This window comes from Paramormyrops kingsleyae, chromosome 20 (assembly GCF_048594095.1).
Source record: "Paramormyrops kingsleyae isolate MSU_618 chromosome 20, PKINGS_0.4, whole genome shotgun sequence".
NCBI classification, from domain to species: Eukaryota; Metazoa; Chordata; class Actinopteri; order Osteoglossiformes; family Mormyridae; genus Paramormyrops; species Paramormyrops kingsleyae.
In genome coordinates this window covers 6,667,575-6,694,464 of record NC_132816.1, presented here as the reverse complement: position 1 = coordinate 6,694,464, position 26,890 = coordinate 6,667,575, and the positions used below count along the sequence as shown (strand labels likewise).

At 50.9% G+C, this 26,890-nt stretch overlaps 1 protein-coding gene across 2 annotated transcripts in view; it reads right to left on the bottom strand.

Moving 5' to 3' along the window:
- Positions 1-894: 894 nt before the first annotated feature.
- spred2a (sprouty related EVH1 domain containing 2a) overlaps positions 895-26,890 on the bottom strand; it is a 28,624-nt gene continuing 2,628 nt past the window's right edge. Inside the window, exons 2-6 of one of the 2 annotated variants that reach the window (XM_023824891.2) lie at positions 13,669-13,846; positions 12,243-12,411; positions 10,498-10,562; positions 6,039-6,188; positions 895-4,013 (exon numbers count right to left, since the gene is read on the bottom strand). In XM_023824891.2, the coding sequence (XP_023680659.1) occupies positions 3,372-4,013; positions 6,039-6,188; positions 10,498-10,562; positions 12,243-12,411; positions 13,669-13,846 (1,204 nt within the window). In that variant the 3' untranslated portion in view covers positions 895-3,371. Of the gene's footprint in view, positions 4,050-6,038; positions 6,189-10,497; positions 10,563-12,242; positions 12,412-13,668; positions 13,847-26,890 lie in introns of both variants that reach the window. The other variant, XM_023824890.2, reaches the window with a different exon arrangement.

Here is a 26,890-nt window from a genome sequence, read left to right as displayed (position 1 = left end):
TCATTTCAGTCAAGCTTGAGGGTGGGGGGATGGGGGTAACAGTGACCTCATTAGAGGAAAGTATGCCTTAAATGTTTGCACATGTGTCGTTTGATACTATTTGCAGTCACTGAGAGGCAGAGCGGGCCAGGCCTTAAGGGACGTTCTCGTTCCCAGATAATCTTCCAGATGCGTTTCCTGCAACCCGCCAAGCGAAACAGCTTAACGTCTCCTATAGCTTTCACATGTTCAGGCCGAGGAGAGTGGGGGGGGGGGTGGTTGAGGGAGAAGCAGCCAAAGCTGCAGCTGAATCAGAGCGGAAAGGGAGCTGGCTTTGCTGTGGGGCCCCGGCGTGGCCCCGGCGACGGGCGTCTCTCCTGCGGACGGCGAACCAGACACACCCTGGCATGAGACACAGGAAGGTCTCACCTTGACATGCACCAAAACATTCACCCCCCCCATTCCAGACACAGTAGGAGCACGGGTACAGATTTAGGGAGCCCAGCACTTTATGGGGGCCCAAGGCGACAGAATTTTTTAGCTATGCCCTGGACTTCTGGCTTCTCACATACTGGACAGGGACGAAATGTTCAGAGGTAAAGTGATTGTCTTCTCAGTGACCCACTCAGGAGCCGGAGATGGGCCCTCTGGGGGGGGGGGGGGGGGGGGGGGGGCAGTGTCACAGACCCCTTTCTCCAGATGCTCCATGAACCTCAGGACCACCCAAGCACTGAGCTACACGATTCCGCTTTCTCTCATGTTTACTGGGGCCTCTCCTGGTCAGTTAGCCAGTGGAAGCAGGAAGTGGATGGGAGCGGCCTGGAACCGTGGCGGGGGGGTATTCCGGGGGTATTCCCTGGCCAGACCGCTGCTTCCGGGATGTTTGGATAAGAACCATGGATATTGACACAACTCTCCACTTCCCTCATTTTAAGCCGTCTGTCATACACATGATAAACAATTACATTACACGCATATACACAATTATACACATACATACATACATACGTACGCATACCTTTTTTTTTTTTTTTTTTTTACAGAGGTAAAAATGCTTATCGTATTAAAAAAAGAATTAATACAAGATTTATTTCATTATTCTATATATACAAGGAGACAGATTAATTCAGGCATGCTTGAGGCACTTTTCAATAGTTCAATGTGTGCAGGAGCGAGACCAGGCACTACACAGACTGAACGCTTTTGGTTAACTCATCACCGCAGGAACAAAAATGAGATTTGCTCGACCGAACGACAAACAAAAGGCCGGTATTTGTTTAGCGGACAACGGGGTCGAGGAAGTGCAGAGCTTCGGAGGGTGAGAAGCGGACTGCATGTGACCCATGACCTCTGACCCTTGACCCTCCATTGCCATGAGAAGGTCACCTGCTAGCCCGCCTGCCCATCGGGTGTCACTCACCTCACACCAGGACGGCTGCGTTTTGAAAAACGCATCCTGGTGCGTTTACGGGATTTGGGACGGTCTGCAGGACCTCGCAACGGGCACTGGACACTGTTGGCCACGTGTCACAGTAGTGCTTTTGAAGTGCTTTTCGTTTGTTCGATACATACGATTTGTGGGGTTCTGATAATCTGTGGCTAATTCGCATTTACTCGGGCTGTACGCACGCGTCTGCACTACGTGTGTGCACACGTTCAGGAGTTGACAGACCTTGAGCAGAATACTAGCAGCGTTGAGGTCCGCCCTGGCTGACTGCTGATTGGCTAACTGTCTTTCACTGCTGAACCCGAGCCAATTAACACACCTTCTGGACAGTGACATTTTCGACTGATTCTGATCAGCATCTAGAAGCATAGGCTGGTAACCACAACTGGGGACAGCTTTAACTCGACCCATCGCCAGAGTGGATGCCCTCCCCCCCGACACCTGGGAGATGGGGGCTGATTCATTGATTGTATGACGCCATTATCCATAAACGCACCACATTAAGTCTGGAAACATTCGAGGCAAAACGGATCATTCCTACTGACACCTCCTGAAAGATTCTAGAAACCCCCAGTGATTTGAAGCACTGAACACAGACATTTACATTTGATATTGTCCCTTTGGGATACATCAATTAAAACTCAGAGGACATGTGATCTCAATAGAGGGAACATTTATGGAGGGTCAGACCATGATTCGCCAATTTGGCAGCCTTTGATGGAGCACCTTCTCACACAACCCCGTGATAGACTGAAGCTCCCTGAGCGAGAAGCCCGCCTGCCGCTGTGCAGCCACCAGGGGGAGCACTTCCCTCAGTCCCTTCGCAATGTGTTTCAGCTTTAAGTGAGAAGCGGGGGGTGGGGACACACACACACACAAAAAAAACAGAATTACACCTTTGGATATTAGACATTACAACTTAATAGAAGTTTACCATTATTACAGCAAAGGCTGTTTGTAAATAAGAGATCACAACGGAACAGCTTAGATGATGGATATCCGGAGCTCACATAGTCATTTTGGCTTAGATACAGTGACAACGGTACCATGCAGCCAGACTATGCTGGAACCTTGCTTCCTTTACTCAATCGGTCCTGACAAGCACACACTGACAGAGATCACACCCCTCCCACCCTACACGCACAGGTTTGTAATTATATCTTTGTGGGGACTCTCCATTCATTTCTATGGGGGAAACGCTAATCCCAACATGACTACCTTAACCCCTACCCAGCCCTAACCTTAACCATAAGTGACCAAACAAGATACGAGACTTTTGGCATTTTTCGTTTTTTGATTGCATTCACAGGTCGTTGTGGGGACCTGAAAAATGGTCCCCACAACATCAAAATAAAGGTTTTTATTACGTTGTGGGGGACATCTGGTCCCCACAATGTTATATAAACATCATACACACACACACACACACACACACACACAGTCCACATGACCATAAACTAAGTGTCTCAGGTGAATCAGTTTTACTTCCTCTTGTGTAATAGCCCGGTGTGGGGGGGGGGGGGGGGATTTTAATGTTTGGGATGGTGGATTGGGCGTGATGGTCCATTTAAGTGCCTCTGTGTACAGGAAGGAACCAGCTGCATCGTTGATTGGCAAGCATTGGCAAATTAACAGAGCAGGAGGGACGGATGGACAGACGGACACACACACACACACGCACACGCACACGCACACACAAAGAGGAAAATAAATTCAAGTTCTTAAAACAAAATCAGTGTAAAAAATATATAAAGTACCAGTTATACATAAATGAATAGTCAGTCTCAGTCTCTATAATGTGGGGGGGGGGCCCTCGCCAGGCCAAAATTTCCAAATGGAGAACAGAGAACGAATCGCCTTCCAGCCACTGAGCTCCCGGCTGCCCGGCGCCCCCCCCCGCTCAGCCTGCCGCCCCCCCCCCGCTCAGCCTGCCGCCCCCCCCCGCTCAGCCTGCCGCCTTGTGCTTGCCCCCGCAGCAGTGACACGCCATGCCGCAGCGGTGGCACACGCGGAGCGGCATATAGCAGCACATGCAGGGCGCTACCAGCGACAGAGCCAGCAGGGCCAGCCAGCGCAGGCAGAAGCGCTCGTCGCCCACGTCGCACGAGCACGGGTCCGAGTAGTCGCCCTCGGGGTCTGACAGACAGTGGTACAGCAGGCTGTCGGCGCACCACATGAAGCTGACCCGGTGTATGCAGGTCCGGATGGGGTCCGGGGCGTCCTGGCAGTGCCCGCGCCCGTTCTCCTCATGGTTAAACATGTCCCGGCAGTAAACGCACCGCGACCGCTCCCCCTCCATCTTCTGCCCTTTCCGTTTGACCTGTAGGGGGCGGGGCTGTGTGCTGACCACCCCCAACCCCCTCGCCATGACCCTGCCCTTATGGTCGTGGAGGCAGAAGTCTCGGTCGGGGACATAAGGGTAGTTGTAGTCATGCTTGGACAGCTCGCTTTTGGCAAAGTGCACGTAGGAGTCGGCGTCGTTGGCCCGGAAGAACCTGCCGCGCTCGCCGGCGTGCCGGTAGTCCTCGTAGCCCGTCAGCCATGCCCGCTCCCGCGGATTGATGCGCACGATCTCCTCGTCCTCGTCCTGGAAGGTGACATGACGGCTGAATTTAGGCATCGGCTAGAAAGAGAGGAAGAGCACAAGGGTGTGGGCGGAATGTTCCAGAAAGGAGGCGCCCTGGGAGTTTCTGGAAGGGAAGCTGTTTACTAATAAGTAACAAAAAGCATAATTAATGCTAGAAACATAAAAGGCCACGAGTTTCAGAATAAGGCGGGGGGGCACAGGGGTCTCCGATAGCCGAGGTGGACACCCCCCGCTCAGCCCCCCGCTCACTTAACTGGACTCGCACGACACTGGACGACGACTCTTAATTAACAGAATCAAACACAAAAATATCTTGAAAGTAGAAAGTGGCTCCTGGAAGCACATTCGTGCCAAGATGAAAGCAGAATCGGTGCCAAATAATTAGGGCAGATCGTGGTCTTTGGCCGCGGGACGACACAATGCACCTCAGGGACAGGATGTGCTGATTGTTTGCATTATCTGTCAGCGTTTGGTGCCTCAGTAAATAGCCCTGGAATATACTGAACTTTGAATGCAATTTGTGTTTTTGAATACAATGGAAGCAGTAAACACTGCTGACCTTTCACCCAATCACCTGCCCTGCCCCCCCCGATCATCTGATTGGCTGACTAAAGATACATGATAAACACGCCCAGCGCCGGATGATTTTAAGGCGCTGCCTGCGTACTGCCGGTCCAGCTATCCTCGCCGATGCCGGGGGAGGGTGTGACGCTGTGCCAGAACTTTCCCTCGAGTCCATGCTGACTGGTGCTCTAAACCCACCCCAGGAAGATTTGGGGGGTGATTTCAGTGTAACTCATCAGTGCTGCTATACAGATATGCAAAAGACCTCAAAAAAGACAGACCAAAGCACACATGTGCGCCTGTAATGGAAAGACTTCCATTAAAATATGCTAATTTTCATAAAATCTCTCCATCTCACCACAATCTAATCCACCCAAAGCCATCTTTCAGTCATTATCCTGGGCTAAACACGACCCGGCAAGATTCCTAATTTAGCTAAACCTCCGTCACGCATCATTCGTATTCGTAATAATCCGCAATAAACGCTAACCAAATGGCCCCCACCCCACACCGCCGTGGTATTTCTGCGCGCCCGACAGCGTGGGGGGAGTGAACCTGCTTGCATCACTCTCTAAACCCCTAGCTCTGACGCGCAAAGCCGGTTGCACGCATGTTCGCTGACGCCACGATTGGCTTTCTGGTGGAGGATTTTGGACATCCTCTTTTTCGCTTTCTGGTGTACTTAGAGCGCCATTAAATCAAACGTCAGCACAGGGAAACGTAAACAGTAAAAGCGATTTATATATATATATATATATATATATATATATATATATCCTTCCCTTTAAGTGGCTTTGCGAAAGATGGATCAGTGCTACGTAAAGCAATTACATAATTGCCAGCTCGCTCACTATACTGAAGGAAATGTGAGGCACTGGTCACCTCAAAAGCACTGAAACACTGATAGAAAAGGAGGAGCAACTGCTTACAAATACACATAACTGCTGAGGTAATACAATCAGAAAAAATTAAACTTATTTTGGAAAACACTGAAACTCATAGACCAACAAAACTACAGCTTCACTGTGCTGACGCTGTTTGATTTACTCAAAATCAAATTATGTGTCATTTTTATGCACCAGTAGTTTTCATTGAGAAGCATTTTTTTTTAATTGTCTTAAGGCTGGATTTGTACTCGAACATGTGCCCATCAAATGAAAGAGTCATATTCCTAAATAGGCTTATTTTCATAGTCAAGGATTACTGCACATGAGCCTGTTTGTAACTACACAGGTTAGGCCTTGTGATCAGAAGGTTGCTGGTTCAAATCCCAAGGTTGGCTGAGTGATTTTACTGTTGGGCCTCTGACCAAGGCCCATAACCATCTATTACTCCAAGAAATGTGTGTCGCTTTGCATAAAAAATCTCTGCTACATGCAAATGCGCGTGCAGGTTTGGTCGCGTCTGAGCGCGTGCAGGTTTGGTCGCGTCTGAGCGGGGGGGTGGCCTGCCGGCACCCACCTGTTCCGGGAAGCCGCGCTCCGGCCCCCTGTGTTGGTGATGGTGGTGGATGCAGGGCTGCAGTCGGGGCTCGCAGAAGGCCGGTGAGCTCAGGGCCTGTGTGAAGTGGTCCTTCTTCTGGGAGGAGTTGGAGGAGCTGTCAGTGGCATTCTGGGGTGGGGGGGGGGGGGGGGGGCATAAAGAACACTGAGGAGAAGGGAGAAAACGAGGGCCGGTTCTGAAGAGAACGCATGCAGGGAGTGGAGAGGTGAAAATGGTGTTGGGGAGGGGGGGTGCGAAGGCCAGTCGATCTCAGGATCACCAAGCACACGCTGCATGGGTAGGGGGCAGCTTAAACCCCCCCATGAGAAGGCAGGGCCACTACGCCCCCCCCCCCACCCCAGTAGGGATGTGACAAAGCCGACATTCCTCCCTTAACATAGCGGCCACGCAGGCATGATTTATTAAGAGCCGCCCCCACCCCCCCTCGACAGACAGGAAGCAGGATGGTACCCCCCCCCCTCCCACCTCCTGTGCGTAATTAAAAACGCTCCGATTTCTAAGGCTGTTCTGAAGTCCCCCTGTTATTATGAGGGAGTTGGGGGGGGGTTGGGGCTGGTTATATTAAGCCAGCATGACTTAAAACTGGCGGGGGAACAGAGAAGCCGGAAAAGCAGTAGGTGACATCAGCAGCCAGGCAGCCGTGGTGCATGTAATGCGGCGAGCTAGCAGCGCGTTGGCGCGACTGGTTTAAGTTTTCTGTTTACTTTGAAATCTCCATCGAGATCCCCACCCTGCTGGCAGCATGTCACGTGACCATAAAGGGGCGGGGCCAGGAGTGCAAACGCAGGCAACTGCGCAACCATGCCACCACAATGGCGAAAAAACGCATTTGCTGCTCATCTCGTGATCGGCAATCTCAGGAACGCGGCATCGGAGCGTACGTCGGAGGCGCAGCCAGATCACGATTAAAGATGAAGGCCTATCTAAGGCACGTGGGTACAAAGCTGAGGATTAGCCATTTTCAGAAACGCTTCTTCACTTGCATGAGGAAGTTCACGTCACCCCTCTGGGTGACCTGAGGAATTGGGAATGGCCTGGGTCATGCTGGGGACCAGTCATCGAGCCACCTGAACACAGGGAACATCTCATCCCCCTGCGCATCTCATTCGTTCCTGTCTGTTGCCATGGTGATCCAATCCATCAATGGAAGGCGAGGGCAGCGGCCTCTAGTGGAGACCCGATATAACGACAGTGGTATAAGGGTTCAAATTTGGTGCTGATTTCTCATACACCACAACGCGCACGTTGAAGGACGCTCTGCGTTCCCGGTGTCGAGGGCCCGGAGAGGGATGGGAGGAGAAGCCCCCCTTCGTCAGTGTTCGGCCAGCCCTACAGGTACGGGACACTCTGAAGGGTGCAGAGAGAGAGAGCCCCAGCCGTGGGACAGCCCTACAGCAGCGCATTCATCGAGGCACCTGCTTCATTCAGAGCTCTTCTTCAGATGGATCTGTCTGTAGTTAACGGTCAAAGCAGCCGTTGTCCTACAGGGATCAGATGTTTAATCTCCTTGCCGGCTGCTGGGAGCAGAGGCCAGCGTCAGGAACGCCGTTAACTTGAGACCCAATTTGTTGACAAAGCCGCCATGAGCAAGAGGATGCAGCTGGCTGATCTACAGGCATGCGCGCACACGCCCCCAGGCATGCGCGCACACGCCCCCCAGGCATGCGCGCACACGCCCCCCAGGCATGCGCGCACACGCCCCCCAGGCATGCGCGCACACGCCCCCCAGGCATGCGCGCACACGCACCCCAGGCATGCGCGCACACGCCCCCCAGGCATGCGCATACACGCCCCTAGGCATGCGCATACACGCCCCCAGGCATGCGCGTGCACGAACACACATACGGTGGACCCAGGGGAAGCCAGTGGCCTCCATTCCCCTCCACCCAAAGCCAAAGGGACTCTAGGATTACAGTTAGGGGGTTGGCCGGGGCCCATCTGGCCTGACTCCTAAGACCCCGGCCCCCAGCTCTTAAAGTGAAACTGAAATCCCAATCCAGATCCCTGCACCCCCAACTCCATCCTCATCCAGATACCTCCACTCCCAAGTCCATCCTAATCCAGACTACAGCATCCCCTATTCCACCCCAATCCTGATACCTCCATCCCCAGCTCCATCCTAATCCAGATTCTGGCATCCCTAACTCCATCCCAAGCCAGACAGCATTACCGAGCCTCCCAGGCCAACGGGACAAAGGTCCCCCTACAGGTTAGGTGAGACACAGCCCACAGCAGCGATCCGCTTTTCCCCAGTCCCCATGGAGGACAGACCAGCTGGCATGCTGCAGGCTGAGATCTGTGCGCTCCAGGGCTGCAATCCCCCAAACTCCTCATCAATCTCCCAACCCAAAGCACCACATGGCACCTGGTGTCTCCTCTCAGAAAGAGGTGCCTGATGGGTGCATACTGAGTGAGGAGGCAGGAGGTATTCTTTGGTGAGGATGGAGACAGTGGTGATGACGACGGGGATGAGGACGGGAATGAGGACGGGAATGAGGACGGGAATGAGGACGGGAATGAGGACGGGAATGAGGACGGGAATGAGGGTGGTGACAGTGGTAATGAGGACGGGAATGAGGACGGGAATGAGGACGGGAATGAGGGTGGTGACAGTGGTGATGACGACGGGGATGAGGACGGGAATGAGGACGGGAATGAGGACGGGAATGAGGGTGGTGACAGTGGTGATGATGATGATGGTGATGAGGATGGGAATGATAATGGTGATCATGACAACTGTGATGGTGCTGCTGATGAGGCCGATGGTAACTGTGAAGGTGACAATAGTGACGATGACGACGATTGTGATAACGATGATGGTGATGTGGCAGGAAACCCTTGGTGCCTCAGCAGAGGTGCAGAATGAGCCTGACTATGCCCCCCCCCTCCCCCCCGCAGCTGAAGGAGTGGCACCAGCACGGAGCCCCCCCTGCAGGGTTACGTCGGCAGAGCGCAGACAGTGGACCATGTCCTCCTGGGAGAGATTCCCCGGACGTCACATGACCGAATATGATCATAATCACGATTATTTTGGTCAGTACTGGCATGATTCAACATAATAACTCAATGAGTTTGGAAATATCATGCATTTGTTGAGCTTAACAAAAAAATGACTTTCCTTGAATGTCCTTGAACTCTAAATATAATTCAACTGCGAAACAAATAAGTGGCTGGAAAAGGGGCACGTTGGCAAAACGGGAGCATCAGCACCAACCAGAGTGCTTCAGTTTGCTGATCGTTGGAAGCCAAAATCATAACTGAAATTAAAATCTGATTAATTGTCCAGCCCCACCTCCACCCATCCATCACTCAGCCTTGGGGGGAGGTAGGCGACACCCTTTCACCCTAAAATCCTTCCTGGATCTGGGCTGCGTGCGTATGGCTCATTGTCCTCACGCAGATCAGCTCAGTGAGCAGCCATGCCAGTGTGCCCAGTGTGCCCAGTGTGTGTCACGTGGGGCGTCTGTCAGCACCAGCAGGACCGGCACTCAGCTCTGAACCGGACACAGGAGATCTGCAGTGAAGGATCTGCGGCGTCCTGCCTTGAGATAAGTGCGGCATGGGGGGGGGGATGCGGGGGTAGCGTGGGATGGACTTGCTGAGCTGCCAAGTCTCTCGGCTGTTTAAAGGGGAGGGGGAGCTGAGATCCACCCCCCCCCCCCCCAGTAAATCACCATGGCAGTCAGCTAGGAAGCGACTAATGACAGCTTTACTGGCGAGATCAGGAAGTGACCCCGCGACCTCACCTCCCGCCAGCGCGCCGAGAGCCAAGCTCCTCACGGCCCCCGGTCACAACACCCCCACGGCCCCCACAGCCGGTCATCTCCACAAAACAAAAGGCAGACGTTTCCACAACACCGACAGCCAAACAAACAACTGCCAGCTGTCAGCTAGCTCTGGGGGGGGGGGGGGGGGGGGGGGCATATTTACTCACATTTCAAAAGGATAAAAACAGGAAATGAAATATGAACATGAGCTGCACAGAACGTCCTGAACACGCCTCACAGAGGCCGGCACTGCGTTCCCAGTGCGTCCTGAACACGCCTCACAGAGGCCGGCACTGCGTTCCCAGTGCGTCCTGAACACGCCTCACAGAGGCCGGCAAAGCGTTCACAGTGCGTCCTGAACACGCCTCACAGAGACCGGCAGTGCGTTCCCAGTGCGTCCTGAACACGCCTCAGAGACCGGCACTGCATTCACAGTGCGTCCTGAACACGGCTCACAGAGACCGGCACTGCATTTACAGGGTTCGGCTCACAAGCAACACTGGATTCCACGCGGGGCATCCGTAAGTCCATCACTCACCAGTGTCTATCGGCAGCGTGCGCTCACACATGTCAGCTGACCTTCCTGTCACAAGAGAGGCAACCCAAGGTGCTTTGTGCACCATGCAAACACATGCAGAGGGCAGACTTACGGTGAACACGTCGTCATCGCCCAACTCAGCCTCATTCTGGATCGTCGAGGACGATGTTGTGGACCCTGGAAAGGCGGGAGGAAAGGGAAATGATGATGATGATGATGATGATGATGATGAGTATGATTATTCACTCTATTAAAGCTGTACCTTTACTAAAGGAAAAACTATCAACATGGTTTTAAAAACTGGAATGAACCCTGAAACAGGAAATTATGTTTTTGTTTTGGTTACCAGAGACAGCCGTAGAAAATATCGTATTTTATCCCTGCTGTGTTGCTAGGGCTGTTTTGGGGGGCTTTTTCACCCTGAACATGTTTCTATAGTCCCCCTACCCCCCTCCAAATAAACGCTGATTGATTGATAGATACTTTGACTAAGATTCTCTTTACGTCTCTCCAAACTTGCTCTCTTTAGGTGAGAGCACGCCGGCCACGGAAGGAGTTGGGGCTTAAGGGTCTTGTCCCAATAAATATACACTAGTTTGAATAGCATGTTCTCATTCATTCTCATGTTCACTAGTGACATTCCTATTTTACACCTTTACAGGAGACTGTCCTGGTGAGGTGTGCTTCCAGAGGGTGTACCCAGCTGATAACTGCACTTTGAACCAAACACCACGGAAGCATTGAGGTCCAAAGTGCGGAATGATGTCACGGACCTGATTCATCACCATCTCCCATGGAGCTGGGCTGCCTTTCCTAACACGTAAGCCAGACACAGGTCAAACAGCGGCCTTTGACCGCCAGAGCTACAGACATGTTCAGTCCAACAGGGGGCGACACTCACATTTTCCCCAACAAGCTGGATCATCCAAAAACAAGTGGACCAAATGAGATTGGGTCTCTACTGCCACAAAACACAATTAAATTATTTCTGGGGCCTGATCAAGGCGGTTAGGAACAGCGGGGTTTTCGGGATCATTAAAGCGCTCTTTTAATTAGCCACCGCGTGACAACACACCACAGTGTCACAGATGCCCGGCGTCGGCCCACTGTGACTCACACGAGCGCTCTGAACCGCAAAATGTTCACTTTTAAAATTAATTTCAACTGAAAAAATGGGTTAATACCTCTCAAAGGACTGCAAATGTACGCATCAGCAGCTCAAATAAATCTTGCTTTGTCATTGGGTAGCTAATTAATGCGGAATCAGTCGCAAGCTCAAGCGTGGGTGGACATTAGGGGGGGGTCAGAGATGGGCCCCAATTGCACCTCCTAACAAGGTGAACCCCTGACTGGGAAGCGCAAACACCCCATACCCCCCCCCCCATCCTTCATCTCTCGCATTGTGTTTGAAGGCCTTATGTTTTCACTTAGGGGGAGTCTTGATCATGGCGGGGCATAGCAAGCCATGCCAAATGAGGACTGGGGGAGGGGGGTGGGCTTGGGGGGGGGACAGTGTCATTGGCAGCAGACTAGGTCATGAGGGTCTGAAGAAAGGGGGCCGCATTGAAGCTTAAATCCACTAATGGCTCTAAGGTGACGAAACACATACTCACACATAACACACACATGGGGGGGGGGGGGGGGGCAGGGGGTTTCAATGATTAAAAATGAAAACCAGACATTTAAGAGACGGGTTCCATCACCCCATGAACAGCGGTGATCCAGACGCCGTGTGAGGGTTCAGTGGGCTGAAGCTAAACACCAAAACAAAAGGCTGAGCACCGCAAAACAGCGCCTAGCTAGCCAGTCTTTGGGGGGGGTGGGGGGGCGGCAGAGGATAAAGAAGCATGACGTTACCCTCGGTGAGGTCGGCGATGGCCTTCCTCACGCCCCTGTCGAAGGCGCGGGCATCCGCGGGGCTCTGGAAGGTCAGACCAGACTTCCTGTTGTCCACTTTCCAATGGTGAAACGTGGGCGTGGCCTTGGTGTAGATCAGATCCTTCTTGAGGAAACACTCCAGAATAACCTGTCGCAGTTGTGGGGGGGGGGGGTTACATGTCACAGAGGGAACAGCACATGACAAAACACCTCCATCCATCAAACGGACCTCAAACCTACAACCTCCTGTCCACCCAACGGGCGGCCCTGGGCGACTTAACGCACGTTAAAGCGACGCCCTTCCGGTAAGATGGGCGAGAACCCCGTGGAACCTGACGGGGCCGCTGACAAGGGAGGCGCTGACAAGGGAGGCGCTGGCCACGAATGCAAAGCCACCATTGCAGGAGAAACCAGTTCTCCCAGCTGCTAAATTATAATGCCAGGAACCATACAGTGAGAACCACTTTCTCCAACACTATTATTTAAAGTAGAGTGGTGTGGCGACTTCACACCTCCGGGGTTGGGGGTTTGAATCCCGCCTCTGCTCTGCAGTGTGTATGTGTGTGTGTGTGTGTGTGTGTGTGTGTGTGTGTGTGTGTGAGTGTGTGCGTGATATTCTGTTTTGGAAGTTTCTTCCTGAAGTCCAAAGACATGCAGTTAAGCTAACTGGTGAATTAGCTGCAGTGCGTGAGTGTGCGTGCCCTGTGATGGATTGGCATCCCGCCCAGAATGTACCCCATCCCCATGCCCTACGCTGCCTGGGACGGGCCCCCGCCTCCTCCTCCTCCTCCTCCGTGATCCTGTCCGCGATAAGTGGTGGGAAAACGGATGAATGGATGGATTATTTAATCCATTTACGTAAAACAAAGCCGGTTAATTATCTGGCCTGTTCAACGAGCGAAACGGAAATGAGACCGATGGCTAAAATAGAAAGTTGGGAGACTCGTACTGCACCGTGTGACAAAAGCCATTCAGGGTAAATCAGTCGACGCGATTCAAAAATAAATACGATAATGATGTACTTCCTGGGGTTGGGGTTAGGGTTGGGCCTGTGATGATACTTTGGCCCCCATGAGCCACCAACACAAACAAAAATAAATGATGATAAACAAGGAATACACAACATCACAACGGCACAAAGGTAAAGAGGTGTTTGGGGTAATTGTCTGACTATGAGTCTTGCAGTCAGAGTCCTCCAAGCTTTCCGAAGCCACGTCAAGCTCCAGGGATCACTAGGTTAACCTCGGAAGGATCCGGAGAGTAGCCTTGCCCCATCGCCGGTGGACGGGCAGCGAAACGCCGTGCTGCCAGGATTACAAGGACGCCATGCGTGTGAAGAGCTGGGGTCAGCGGCAGTGCACGCTCCCGCCTGTGGGGGGCGCCGTCCTGGCCGCGCCACGCTCACCTGTTTGTCCTTGAGCCGCTCGCCGAGGATGAGGAAGTCGCTGCGGCCCATCAGCTCGGAGGGCAGCACCTTGCAGACCCCCACCCGGCTGAGACCACCCCCCTCCAGGGCCAGCCAGCCACCACTGGAGTCGTCCCGGGTCATGACCACTGCCTTGACGCGCACGATGTAGCTGTCACTGCACATGGAGGAGGGCAAGAAATGGAATAATAACATTAACAAATTAAACATACAGCAAAAAGACACCCCCCTCCTCAAAATCACGTCAGGGTCCTAAATGGACAGAGAGAACAGCTCTGTTAGGGAACCACCCTCCCCCACCAAGATCCCGAACTCTGACCTCCCCCAAACAAAACCACTCTCAGCTTCAGCACGTTCAATCCCACAAACCTATCCTATTGGTCGATCAAGTGGGGCTCATCTGGGACCACCCCCAACCCCCACAAACCACCAAACATTTTGTGTAACCAACACTTAAACATAAATATACAGCAAATGGCAATTCACTGATAAATTTGTGCCTTTGTAAGAGCCGTGTGCGGAAATATCAAGGTAGGTAAGGTCAAGTTATCAACCTGCTTAACAATCTCACCCCCCACCCAATGAGCAGGAAGTTGGCGTGTGTGCTCATTATCTGGGTAAATAATTGACCAAGGTGGGGTGAGGCGCTAAGGGTGCAGCTCAAAGCTTGACAGGTCCTAAATCAAAACCAGCATGGGCATCAGAGGAGGGCTCGACGTGGCCCCCGGGGACCGAATAGGGCCCGACGTGGCCCCCGGGGACCGAACAGGGCCCGACGTGGCCCCCGGACCCAAATAGGGCCCGACGTGGCCCCTGGGAGTGGGAAAAGGGTCCGACGTGGCCCCCGGGGACCCGAATAGGGCCCGACGTAGCCCCTGGGAGTGGGAAAAGGGCCAGACGTGGCCCCCGGACCCAAATAGGGCCCGACGTAGCCCCTGGGAGTGGGAAAAGGGCCAGACGTGGCCCCCGGGGACCCGAATAGGGCCCGATGTGGCCCCCGTGGAGTGGGAAAAGGGCCCGACGTGGCCCCCGGGGAGTGGGAAAAGGGCCCGACGTGGCCCCCGGGGACCCGAATAGGGCCAGACGTGGCCCCCGGGGACCCGAATAGGGCCAGACGTGGCCCCCGGGGACCCGAATAGGGCCAGACGTGGCCCCCGGGGACCCGAATAGGGCCAGACGTGGCCCCCGGGGACCCGAATAGGGCCAGACGTGGCCCCCGGGGACTCAAGCAAAAGCACACAACGCTCTTATGGGTGATGTGAAGTGCCATGCACAGTCATCCTCAACCACAACCTACGCCACACCTCCCTAGTGGGCGCTCTAAACACGTCCGGTTTCTATAGGAAACGACTCAAATCAACACTATTGTTCACAGCCTCGTGAAAATGGCTGCAGTGATGGGCGAGAAAGGAAAACAGACTATGGCCTGCACACTAATCACAGGGGGAGCTATTCTACTGGACATGAACAGCTGGCTTTGTATTAAAAACGGGCGGTGGGCATGTATGTGAAACAAATGCCACATTTTAACAGACCATGTGATGCAAAATGGATGTCACACAGGGGTAAGGTCTAGGCTCGTGGGAGTTTTACTTACACAAAAACATTTCTGAGGGCAGAAAGAAAAATGACAGGTTCAATGAGCTAACCAATCAGATTGTACAGGAGGTGAGTCCAAACAACTATAGGTGGGACCAACCAATCAGATGTCTTGGTCCTGGCTGCTCTAGTTCCTTGAACTCACCTCCTCTACAATATGACTGGTTATCTCTCTGAACCAATCATTTTTTGTTCTGCCCTCCGAACATAGGCAAAACTCCCATGAGCAAGGCCTAGACAGGGGGAGGATATGGGAGGGTCAGGCAGGGCAGCCTGTACAGGCTCGTTCTTCCAGGACCCATATGAGATAGGTGGAGTTTCGGGGGGGGGTCACACACTATCAGCTAAACCGACAAACTCCAAGCCGCCATGAGTAAATATGACTATCGAACAAGTGTGCCTCACGCCAAGGACATCAAGTAACGGCACATGACGGCCGGAGTGTGGGCACCGGCCTGGCCACTCTCCGACCAATCAGGGACGCCCTCGGCCGGGAAGGCCAGTTGCCCGAACGCCTCGCGTTTCTTCCCCTTTAAGGCAAGTCTCTCTGAGTGACTCATTCCATCCATCTGCAGCACAAGGAGGCACAATTTGCTCCTCTTCATCTCGAGAAACACTCTCCCCCTCACCTTCTGCTGTCTGCAGATACGAACAGGGAGAGACGACGGCGAGACACGTTCGGTGAGGTTTGAAATCGCTCAGTGGTGCCGCCCTTGTGGCAGTGAGCAGTGATATTATTCAGTATAGGACCGGAGGGAGCCTGGAGCTTACCCCAAAATGCATAGAGCACAAGGCAGTGGACCCCCTGGACGGGATGCCAGTCCATCACAGGGCACATAGTCACAAGCTATGGCCAGTTTAGACACAAAGAAATCATGTTCATTGCCTTTTACATTTATTGCCAAAACCACAAGGCTGGACACACCAGACTGAACAGATACAAGCGACTAAGCTGAATATCACAGTTGCCATCAGATTGTTCCGGAATTCAGGAATTCAGTGAGATGCATGGCGTGACTCTGGCATGTCCAGACGGGCCCCCTGAGTGGAGTTTTACAGCAAGTTAAGTGTGGTCCCATCAAGGGGGTGGGGGGTATCATTACAAGTGCAGGAGCAGAATGGAGGCCGTGTGGGAGTCACACAAAGTCCTATGTGCCGGAAGGCCCACTTCCTGTCACCCTGATTATTTGTGTCCCAGGCAGCCAGAGGAAGCTTAACAGATACCCCCCCTCCCCTGACATGCACCCAGCACCAAGTGGCACACCACCTACACGCTGCCACCGCACCATGTGTGACCACCATGTCCGGTGGGTACACGGAGTCCCCAGGCGAAACATGGCACGCTTAATCTGCTCCTACGCCGAAACAGGCCTCATCACAACTTTTTAATATACAGACATCCCTCCCACACACACACACACACACACACACACACACACACACACACACACACACAGAACACAGGGTTACAGAGTATGCAGAACATCCCAAGTCCCTCTGAGGAATATCCACATCCAAATGCCCCCCAACACTTTACCTTGCATCCCACCCCCTATAGTCAACCTTCCAGTTAGACAACCTCCATGAAAAGATCTTCGGAAATACTGGGAGCCCGGCTACTAAAAATGGCCACGTCTGTGCATTTAGGTTTCCGTTAGCAGGAGGTAAATGTGCAGACGGAAGAGCGATGGGGCAGGCGACACTTAGCTGACCGGCGGCAAAATGTGACACAAGCGGCTAATCACGGTCAGCAACGATGGGGGGAAACGAGGACGCGTTTCTAAGCCATGTCACTTGTCCCCAGACCTCCGCTGGCATGAGCCTGGCTCACGGTTCCTCTCGGGGCCCGACACCCAGACGCCGAAATGAGGAAGTGGCTGCTTTCTGACGGTTTGCTTTCTTTCTGACCCTCCGGGTCGCCGTGCACGCGAGTCTCTGACAGGGACCTGAGCTTGGGTCAGACAGGACCCTGCACAGATATGGTATACTGGCTTCTGACCTTTGACCCCGATCACATGACCCCACCATTTGGCCCTTTTAACCCCAGATCCAAAGAATACCCGAGAGTCCAATCTTTCAGAAAACAGCAACTACACACACAGCCATGTTCCTGTTTAACGAGGCGGCAGGCAATCCGGCACCTTCCATTTGGCAGAGAACATCCCCGTAACGGATTATTGCCAACTGCATCCTTGTGATAAAGGGCCCCTTCTCACTATTCCCAAAATAATTTAACTCTTTGCTTACATGACTATCATGTGTGCCATCTCCAGCCGTCCAGCTGAACTATAAACCCAGCTTCAGGCTCAATGCTAAGATACCGGAACGGGTCTTACCAAAACAAGCAGCCACTATATACATTTGTCATGTTTACATGGGGAAGAGTATTGCGCCTTGGTGCGGGAAGAAACCGAGAAAAAGATGCAGGTTTACCGTAACGGTCCCCGCAGAAAAGGAAAGAGAACGAAAGATGAGACAAGCCAGTGGTCTAGAGCACGCGGGGCATCGCAGCCGGGACATATTTCTCCAGATGCCGCTGCTTAGAGATTCTTACATAATCGGCACAGCGTAGGTTTGTAGGACGCACAGAGATCAGTGCTGCCTCGGGAGCGTTTGCCAGGCTGCCCCCCCCCGCAATGCCTGAGTGCCACTCCCCCATTCCCTGTGAAGGTCTTGCCATCTGAAGGGGGCGAGACCCCCGTCTCTGCACAGAGGTCACCCTTTCATCGGCACGCACGATCACAGGAACTGGGAATCAGCTGATTAATTATGGCAACCCCCCCCTTCCCAAGCACTCCCCCGTTCAGAGATCAACTGGATTAAAGCCCCCCACCCCCGAAGCTGTCAAAAAAATGTCAAAGATGACCTCTCCTGTGAATCAGATGGGTGGGGGGCATTATGCACAAGAGGCTGGGCGTACATGATCTGACAGAGTCCCCCACCCCTCAATCCAGGCCACCCCCTTCAGGAATGCCATGGGAACCCTGCACATCCTCAGTCAGAAAAACGCCATGGCCGCTTTATCAGCTTGTCCGCACCCGCCGCCGCGGTAAACCTCGCCTCCGGAGCCCCAACCCGCTTCCCGAAACGAAACATGGAGGATGTGAGGGGTCCACGTCAAGTCGGTCCTCCAAAGCGCTGCGCTTACCTTCCAGAAGCTGACATCTCTCCACAACCCCCCCCCCCCACCCGGTCTGTCACGAGAGCTGGGGGACCTTTTGGGTCAGAAGGATGCGGCTGTGTGGACGTTGGAGCTGGGGGGGTGACCCGGCCATCTCCGCGGGTCTCTCTCTCTCTCTCTCGCTCTCTGAAAGCTTCCCCGCTTATGATTCAGGCTCCACGGCGCGCTGGAGTATGAGTCATCCACAGGCTCCTGTTCCACACGCGCCCGCACCCCCACTGCCCCAACTCCCCCCTAAGCGGTGGGCGGGCGGGTGGTGTCTGTGGCAGGCGGTCCAAAATGTGTGCCACCCAACCAGGAACTGTCAGTAACAACTCCCCCCCCCCACACACACACCCCAACACCAACCAATCACACGCACAGGTATATCAAAAGAGATGCTAATGTTTTCTTAAAGGGAAATATAAAGCAGAGGGTGCCGAAATTGCATGTGGCGCGGCATATCGTAGCAGGTTTCCAAAGCCTTGGTCTGTGTCACACCAACAGGATGTATATGAGACCCTCCCCATGAAAGACACACCTCCCTACAGAATTCACAGGCAGGGTCATTGAGACGCCTAGGAGACAGGGTGACTTTATGGGAAAGTGCGTAATATTGCGTAATTGTGAGAATATATTGGGCTAAGACACCTGATGTGACAAAGCGGCAATGTGGTCAGTGCCCCCCCCCCCCCTGCCAGTAAGTTATCAATAGTCGTTTACAAAACAAAAATCCACCTGCCAGCGTGTCAGCAGAATTTCCCAAGGGAATTTCAGAGAAATGTTGCTGTGCAGTACATCACTTCCTCTGATGGTCTGGGGGGGCTTCAGTGGGAACGTTTCTGGGAAATGCATCTCGACAGCCACTCTACAAAACGCATACTTGTGCTTGAAACATAATCTGATACAGGGACTTCACAAGTTTCAAAGAAGTGGTGTTACAATGGCTTGTAAACGGGTTACTGAAAGTTAAAGTGAAATGATGTCATGAACGGTGCCGGGCTGGCCAGTGGGCAGGCCAGTCAAGTCTGCAGAGGGCTGTTCACAGTGTTCAGCCCATTTTGTATTCCGATACAGACGTGTTTCCCAATCCAATGCTCAGGGACCTGCAGACAGTCCACATTTCTGCTCCCTACCGGTAGGGAGCAGACATGTGGACTGTCTTGCAGGTACCTGGGAGGGAGCAAAAACACCAAGGACCAGATTGGGAAACACTGCTATACAGTATTTCAGCCTATACACTCACCATATGGATTATATGGAAAAAAGTATTTACTGCAGCAGTCGGTGTTTCTCTGCAGTTTTTTTTACATCCACCAGAGCTGTGGGTCTGCATCCTGCCAGTGGTTCTGTACATGTGGAGTTTGCATGTTCTTCCCATGTTACGTGGCTTTCCTCCCACAATACAAAGACATGTGCATAATCCAACCAGCATCTCCAACTTGCTCACAGAAAATGTCAGTCCCCTGTGATGGACTAGCATCCCATCCACAAACCCCAGGCCCTCTGTGACCCCCGCTTAGAGGATGTGTGCTTTTATCTGCCCTGTTACTGGTTTTCCTACTCAGGAACGCTTTAAAGTTCTCACTCTGGATCTGAATGGATGGGCGAGCCGGGAGACGTACAGATTGTTTTTCTACAGCCGCGAGCCGTAATCGCTTCCAGCCCCGTTAAGAACGCTGTCATTATTGACGAGCGCGTGTCTGGGGAGTGAGGAGGACTTTGGTAAAGAAAACCAGTCAACGGGAGGAGAGGGCGGAGAGAGAGAGCTTCAGGCAGACTTATGCCCACTTATCTTACAACCAAAGCAATAAACAAACAAATAAATAAAATAATCTATCCTGACTTTTTGGTGTCTTCTCAGAAACCCCAAGCTTCTAAAGTGACTTTGTGTTGCTTTATGGGAAACACGCGTTATTTTTCATTTCTTTAAAAAGAAAAAGAAACTTTCAACTGCAAAGAGAAGTGAACGCATGAGTAATCTGGTCACCTGGCACAACCAAACCACTATGTTTAAAAGCCCTGAAGATTGAGCAGGAAATATGAACAACTATTCTGTCCGAGTGAACTGAATGGTTTCTGGTGGATGTTGTTGGAGGAAGCCATGAAAGCAGGCCATCATTACCGAATAAACCGACGACACAGCTTATGAATCAATGATCCAGCAGTAAGAAACAAGAAAACAAGCAAAGGTGCAAAGAGGTTATTATTAAAATTTAACAGTAAAAGGAACATTTTTTCAGTTATGTACCTCTATGTTGCATTTAGATTTGAAGTAAATTTTAAGCGTGTCATTACAACTTAATGTTTATTGATTGTGTGTTTGCATGTTTGCTGTATTCATAGGTACGGAAGAGGATTAGGGCCACTATGAAAATACTATTTGAATTCTGACTTTAATGTCAGAATTCTGACTATTTTTCTCAGAATTCTGACTTTCTTTCTAAACTCAGAATTCAGACATTAAAGTCAGAATTCAGACATTAAAGTCAGAATTCAGACATTAAAGTCAGAATTCAGACATTAAAGTCAGAATTGAAATAGTATTTTCATGGTGGCCCTAATCCTCTTCCGTACATAGGTTTTGTGCCAGTATCTACTGAAAAACAGCTTAAAGATCCCTACCACAAATTCTTCCTTGCCTGAAGACTCCTACAGCAACAAATGCTTGTTAATGAACTGATTGCTCATGGAAGTTCTCACACCAACTAAAATGATTTAGCAGGAACACCTTCATCACCACGAAAGTGTCCAAGTTACCTTCTATGAGATTAGGAATTACCTGATGGATCCTTTATGCCTGAAAAAGTAAGAACTTATATAAAATCTAACCATCCAGACTTTACACATAGCAGTACTTACAAAAAGAGGCATAGAATACATTTCAGATTGGCGGCATTATTACAGAGCTTTGTTTTGTTATTTGTTTGCTTGTGCATACAATCAAAATATAGAGAGACAGCCTGTGACATCTAGACGAAAATCTTATGAAACGCTCCAGACAAACTGATGGTTCAGCAGCACTGGGTGGGGGGGGGGGTTACTTTCCCTGCCTTCTTTTAAACCTTTTCAGAAACACGGCAAAGTTAACAGTACTTGTGTAGATTCACACTGGTGGTTTTGGTAACCCAAAGGAGTCATGCACATCTATGACAGTGATTACGCAGTGAGTGGCCTTTATGGGGCGTTTGTACATGAATTTCGACATTTGTTTGGTCAAAATATAGAATATACACCCCATTTTGTTCTCCCTGAGACACACAGACACATATGCAAGTGAGAGCAAGTTTGGGGGTTCTAGTGCAGTCAGCCAGCGTACACCGCCCCCCGGAGGCTGGGGGGGGGGGGTTAAGGGACTCGCGCAGGGGGCCTAACAGGATTCAAACTGGCAACATTACGGGCCCGAAGTCCTACCCACTGAGCCACACACGGACCCCATATGTCACAGAGCACAGCTGCCATAAAAAGATTTTAATCTATAAACACAAGCAGTAAGCTGTAATGTGGCCTTAAACCTTATATGGCCATATCCTGTCAGCAGGAAGAGAAAACTAAAAGCCTGGTGTATCATCATGTACATGTGAGCCACCGCTTATATGAACCCGCAGGGTCAGTCAGCGAGGCCTTCTTCATTATAGCAGGTGAGTGGGATTCAGATGGGAACATCTTTGGAAAGTCAACAAGGCGACATGCGATCCCACTGGCCGTGGTACGGACAGACTGGGAACACTGGGCTTTTGCGTTTCCGGTGACAGTTCTCTCCCAGACACAGCAGCAGAAGTGCAGAAGATCAACAACTCCGGGTCTCTCTTGTATGAATCAGATCCCGGTGCATCTCCAAATGTAGCGCTCACTGATACACACATCCATGACTCCACCGTTACACAGCCTCAGTGACACACCGAACCCGGGGGGGGGGGGGGGGCGCAAACAAACCGGTGCGCTGGACTGAAGGAGAGCAGTAGCTGCATACGACAATACAACAGGGCTACTTCTGAAAGAATTCTCCCATTGGCTACATCTGTCCAATCAATCCGTATAGCGGTGTGCAGCGGCACTGCCCAACAGGGGGATGGTGTTTACAAACCGCAACGAATATCTATGGCATTCAGCATTTAAACTGGGAGGGACTGCACTGGATAAGCAGTGACTGATGGATGGCCAGATAGATGGGTGAAGCAGTACTGCATAATTTCCTGCTTTATATACAGTTAAGGAGTAAATTAAAGCTGCATAGTACCATTTTATATACTGTATACCATTATATGGCATTCCGATTCTGACATAAATAGCAGTCTTTCAATCACAGGAAACAGATGGTCATATGGACATTTCAAACGGTTCCTTCCTTTATACAGCAAACAAATGAGAAATGCTGTGACAAAAAGAAGGTACTAGATTGCTTACCGATTTTCCGTGACACCCAAACAAACAAGTTAAAAAAAGAAAAGAGGAACGGGGGGCAGCCATGTCTTTGGTTATCACGGGGGGGGGGGGGGGGCGGGGGGGGGCATGTGCTCAGGGGCGGCACGGTGACCTGTGATTCCACATGGGGGACCCAGGCTGTGTGGTTCCTAAAACAATCTCACAGACACACGCGCACCAATCACTTTCAGAAGAGGACACACTGCCAATAACATGCGCTAAAGGAGGTGCTATAATTAAATAACGTTTACACTTTGAACTGTGAAATAAATAGAAGCCATTTCTAAAGATAAACTGCTGATGCCCCAGGGTATATTTAATAAAGGCATATCAAAACAGGTATTCATGTTAGATAACTAAATAGGGTGACCAGATAATCCATGTCAGAGGAACACTCTGAGCGAGGACAGGATCTGTAAACTACCATTTCAATTAAAAGAACCTGGATTTCACTGAGTTCTTGCTGTGTGCTGATTGGTCAGTCTCCTATAATCATGTGTGTGTCACTAAGGTTAATGTGAAACAGCTGGATGTGTCTTTCAATCAAGGAAACAAACCAGTCAAAGCACAAGAGGAACTGAATTATTTAGCCAAACACAGGAGCCTTTCGGTTTTAAAGTAGTTTGTAAAATTTGAAGTACCTCAGATACAGACCCACACACTCGCAGACACAGAACCTCAGATACAGACCCACACACTCGCAGACCTCGCAAACACAGAACCTCAGATACAGACCTGCACACTCGCATACACAGAACCTCAGATACAGACCTTCATAAACGCAGACCCAGAAACACAGGTCAACACCCAGAATCTCGCACATGTACCTACACAGAATCCATGCCAGTGTCATACTGCTGGCTCTGTACATCTGTAAACAGGAAGTAAACAGGATGTATTTTCTTCAGTACATTTGGAACAGCAATTAAAAAGAGCAGATGCACCAGGAGGTTTTAGGTGCCAGAACGTCACCAGCCCACCAGCGTTCCTGTCACTTGAACCGGGAGATCCTGCATCCTCCGTACAAATATAGAGCACCCACATTTACACGGACACCACCTCCCCCGCATTCCAGCCTCCGCCCCCCCCCCTCTCAGTGACCCCCTTCCATTGTCTTAGAGGGACAGATTAAAATTTGCAAAGACTCCACTTGTGAAGTCCTAGGCTTATTCTGGTAGGACCGCGCAACTGGACACTGGAGGAAGCCATTTCCGAGAAAAACTTTTTGTATATTTAGCCACAGAAACAGGGCGTTGTATGAGAAGAGAGGCTAAAGCAAGCTCTGATTTTGAGACACGCTAAACCCTAACCCTGTACCCATCTTTGAATTGTGAAAAGCGACACACGTTATATCTCGCTGTTATTTTTACAAAAGATGCCAGCATTTCCAGACCAATTCGGAGATATTCATCTTGGGAAATTCTCCCATCCCCTAATAAGCCAAAAATGTGCCTATAATGTAACACGCATGGGGCGTATCAGCTGTGCTACAATGGATGATTCAGATGCCAGAAACCAGGGGTTTAACCACTAAATAGAACCGCACGTTACCTTCCAGCCGGTGATAAGAAACACAACCTGCAACTGAAACAGTGATACACCTCAATAAAAGGCTCCTCTTCAGCACTCTGACCACTGACCAAAGTCCCACAGTGCACTGTAATCCCCGCCAGGAGGGGGAAATCTATACCTGCAATCGTGTAATGAGAGGGAACAAGATTTTTCTTGTTCAGCCCAGTATATTAGCCGAAGGTGTCTTGGGCAAATAAAGCTTGCATTTATGAGTTTTAAACTTTGACATAAAATAAAGTCAAAGCAAAGCATTCATTGAGCCCAAAATATAAACACATTGTCTTACTTAATCTTTATAAGTAAAGAGTAAAGACTGGACACAGTTTTAAAGTACGAAACCTCAAGGCTTCTAAAACATAAGAAAAATGTGTCTGAATGCCAACACACTCAATTTCCCAGGATGCATTTCTTAGAGGAAGGAAGATGATCTGCAGGATTGTTTGCTGGATTGTTTTAAAATTGGTTCTCTCTCTCTCTCTCTCTCTCTCTCTCTCTCTCTCGCACACGCACACACACTCCATTCATAACCCTTAATCCTAACCATGACTGCCTTAACCCCTACCCAGCCCTAACCTTAACCATAAGTAACCAATCAAAATACAAGACTTTTGACATTTTTAGTTTTTGATTGATTGCATTCACAGATTATCAAAATGGGGTTTGTATTGTGGGGCTGAAAAATGTCCCCACAAGGTAAAAAAGTGGTTTTACCGCATCGTGTGGACATTTAGTCCTCACAATGTTGTAAAACACCCCCCCCCCACCCCACACACACACTCCCACAGAGTAATGGTCTGCAAAGAGCTCACACGTCAAGGAACGCACAGGAGCTTTGTGGTTCACAGTGACAGCACCATTTTGTGTTCTCCGCCAGAAGGCTCTTGGATTTTTTTTTGCCACTCGAGAACGTTCAATGACAGCTCTACATAGATACATCCTCCTATCCTAACATACTTCTTAGGAGAAGAGTAATAGTTGTGATTATGAATTCCTAGTGAGGACCGTGTTGCTATTCCAGCATTGTGAACCTCACACACAGGGTTAAGAGACATAAACAACTAGACATCCAATTCCTAGTATGTAGCCCATGCAGTCTTGGGTCACCTCTGATATTATATAAAATGTATCCATATTATTTTACTTGCACGGATGTTAACGAGGTTATCATCTGAGTTCCCACTGTGCTTTTCACGCTGTCCTCAATACCAGATCAAAGCCACCGTGAGCTCTTCCTTTCCGTCGTTATCTGCACATGCACGCCTTGCGCAAACATCCATGTGAATTTCCTCCAATCTGTTTGCGAACGGATGCACGGAGCACGCTTCCCAATCTTGTGCAGTGCAGGCTCTCAGGCTGCCATTGACAGAAATCTGAACCGCGTGGCAATCCGGACCCGTGTGCTGATACCGGGGCGAGGGACGGAGGAGTCGATGGCACTATCGAGCCAACGCAAAGGAAATCCATCTTCCATTAGCTGAGTCGCGCTGTGGTTCAGCTAAACTCTACACAACCCAGATCCGAGGCCAGACGCCAGGCTCGCTATGCTACACGTGTAGCTGAGAGACTCCACTCTGGAAAAGTGCCCAGGGTCACGATTAGAACCTTTGTTTCAGGAGAGAAGGACATATGGCCCACGTTGAGTTTAAGCCGATTAGCGTAAGCTCTTATTGGAAACAGAAAGTCAAGGGGAAAAGCCTTAAACAAGACAGGACATCCTCTTAAAAAGATTAAAACAGTCAACATTAAAAATTTAGACAAAATTGAAGTGCAGTGTTCCAAAATCCTCAACTGAAACGTAAAGGTGTATCTGTACATACTTATGGGTTTATGTTATCTGGATTTTTTTTCCACAGCTGCATCCAATGACATTGTGGGAATCAGCCGGATTCCTCGGGGGCACTTGGCGTAGCAGGTCCGCACATCTCTGCGCAGATGGAGCAATAGATGCATGATTGGGGGTGTTGGGGGGTAGGGAGGCCCCCCAGCTGTGCGCCAAGCCTGATGATCACTTCCGTCACAGTGCCGTTCTGGCAGAACTTCTCAGACGCGGACATCTGCGGACTCCTTAAACCCCCCCCCCCCCAAAGGCCACAACATGATGGTGCTTACGGCTGTGTTTCTCTCGGCCATTTGCTCTCCCACCCCCAGCCTCCCCTCCCAGGCCAAAATATCAGGAGGTGAGACGGTTCATCACCTATAGGGGGGCTTCACCATTACTCCAGAAAATAAAACAAACAAAATATCCCCCTCCCCAAAAGCTTTCAGGATACATGCCTCTAGAGCCCTCCCCCCCGGCCATATGTATAGCAGGACGCTTCAGTAGCAAGCAGCTAGAGGTAAGTGACCCAACCGCGATTGTGAGATGGGCCCCCTTTACATCACCAGCTAGGTGGTAGCTCTGTGGCAATCCTCCCTAGGTTATAGTAACTGGTCAACAGATTACCA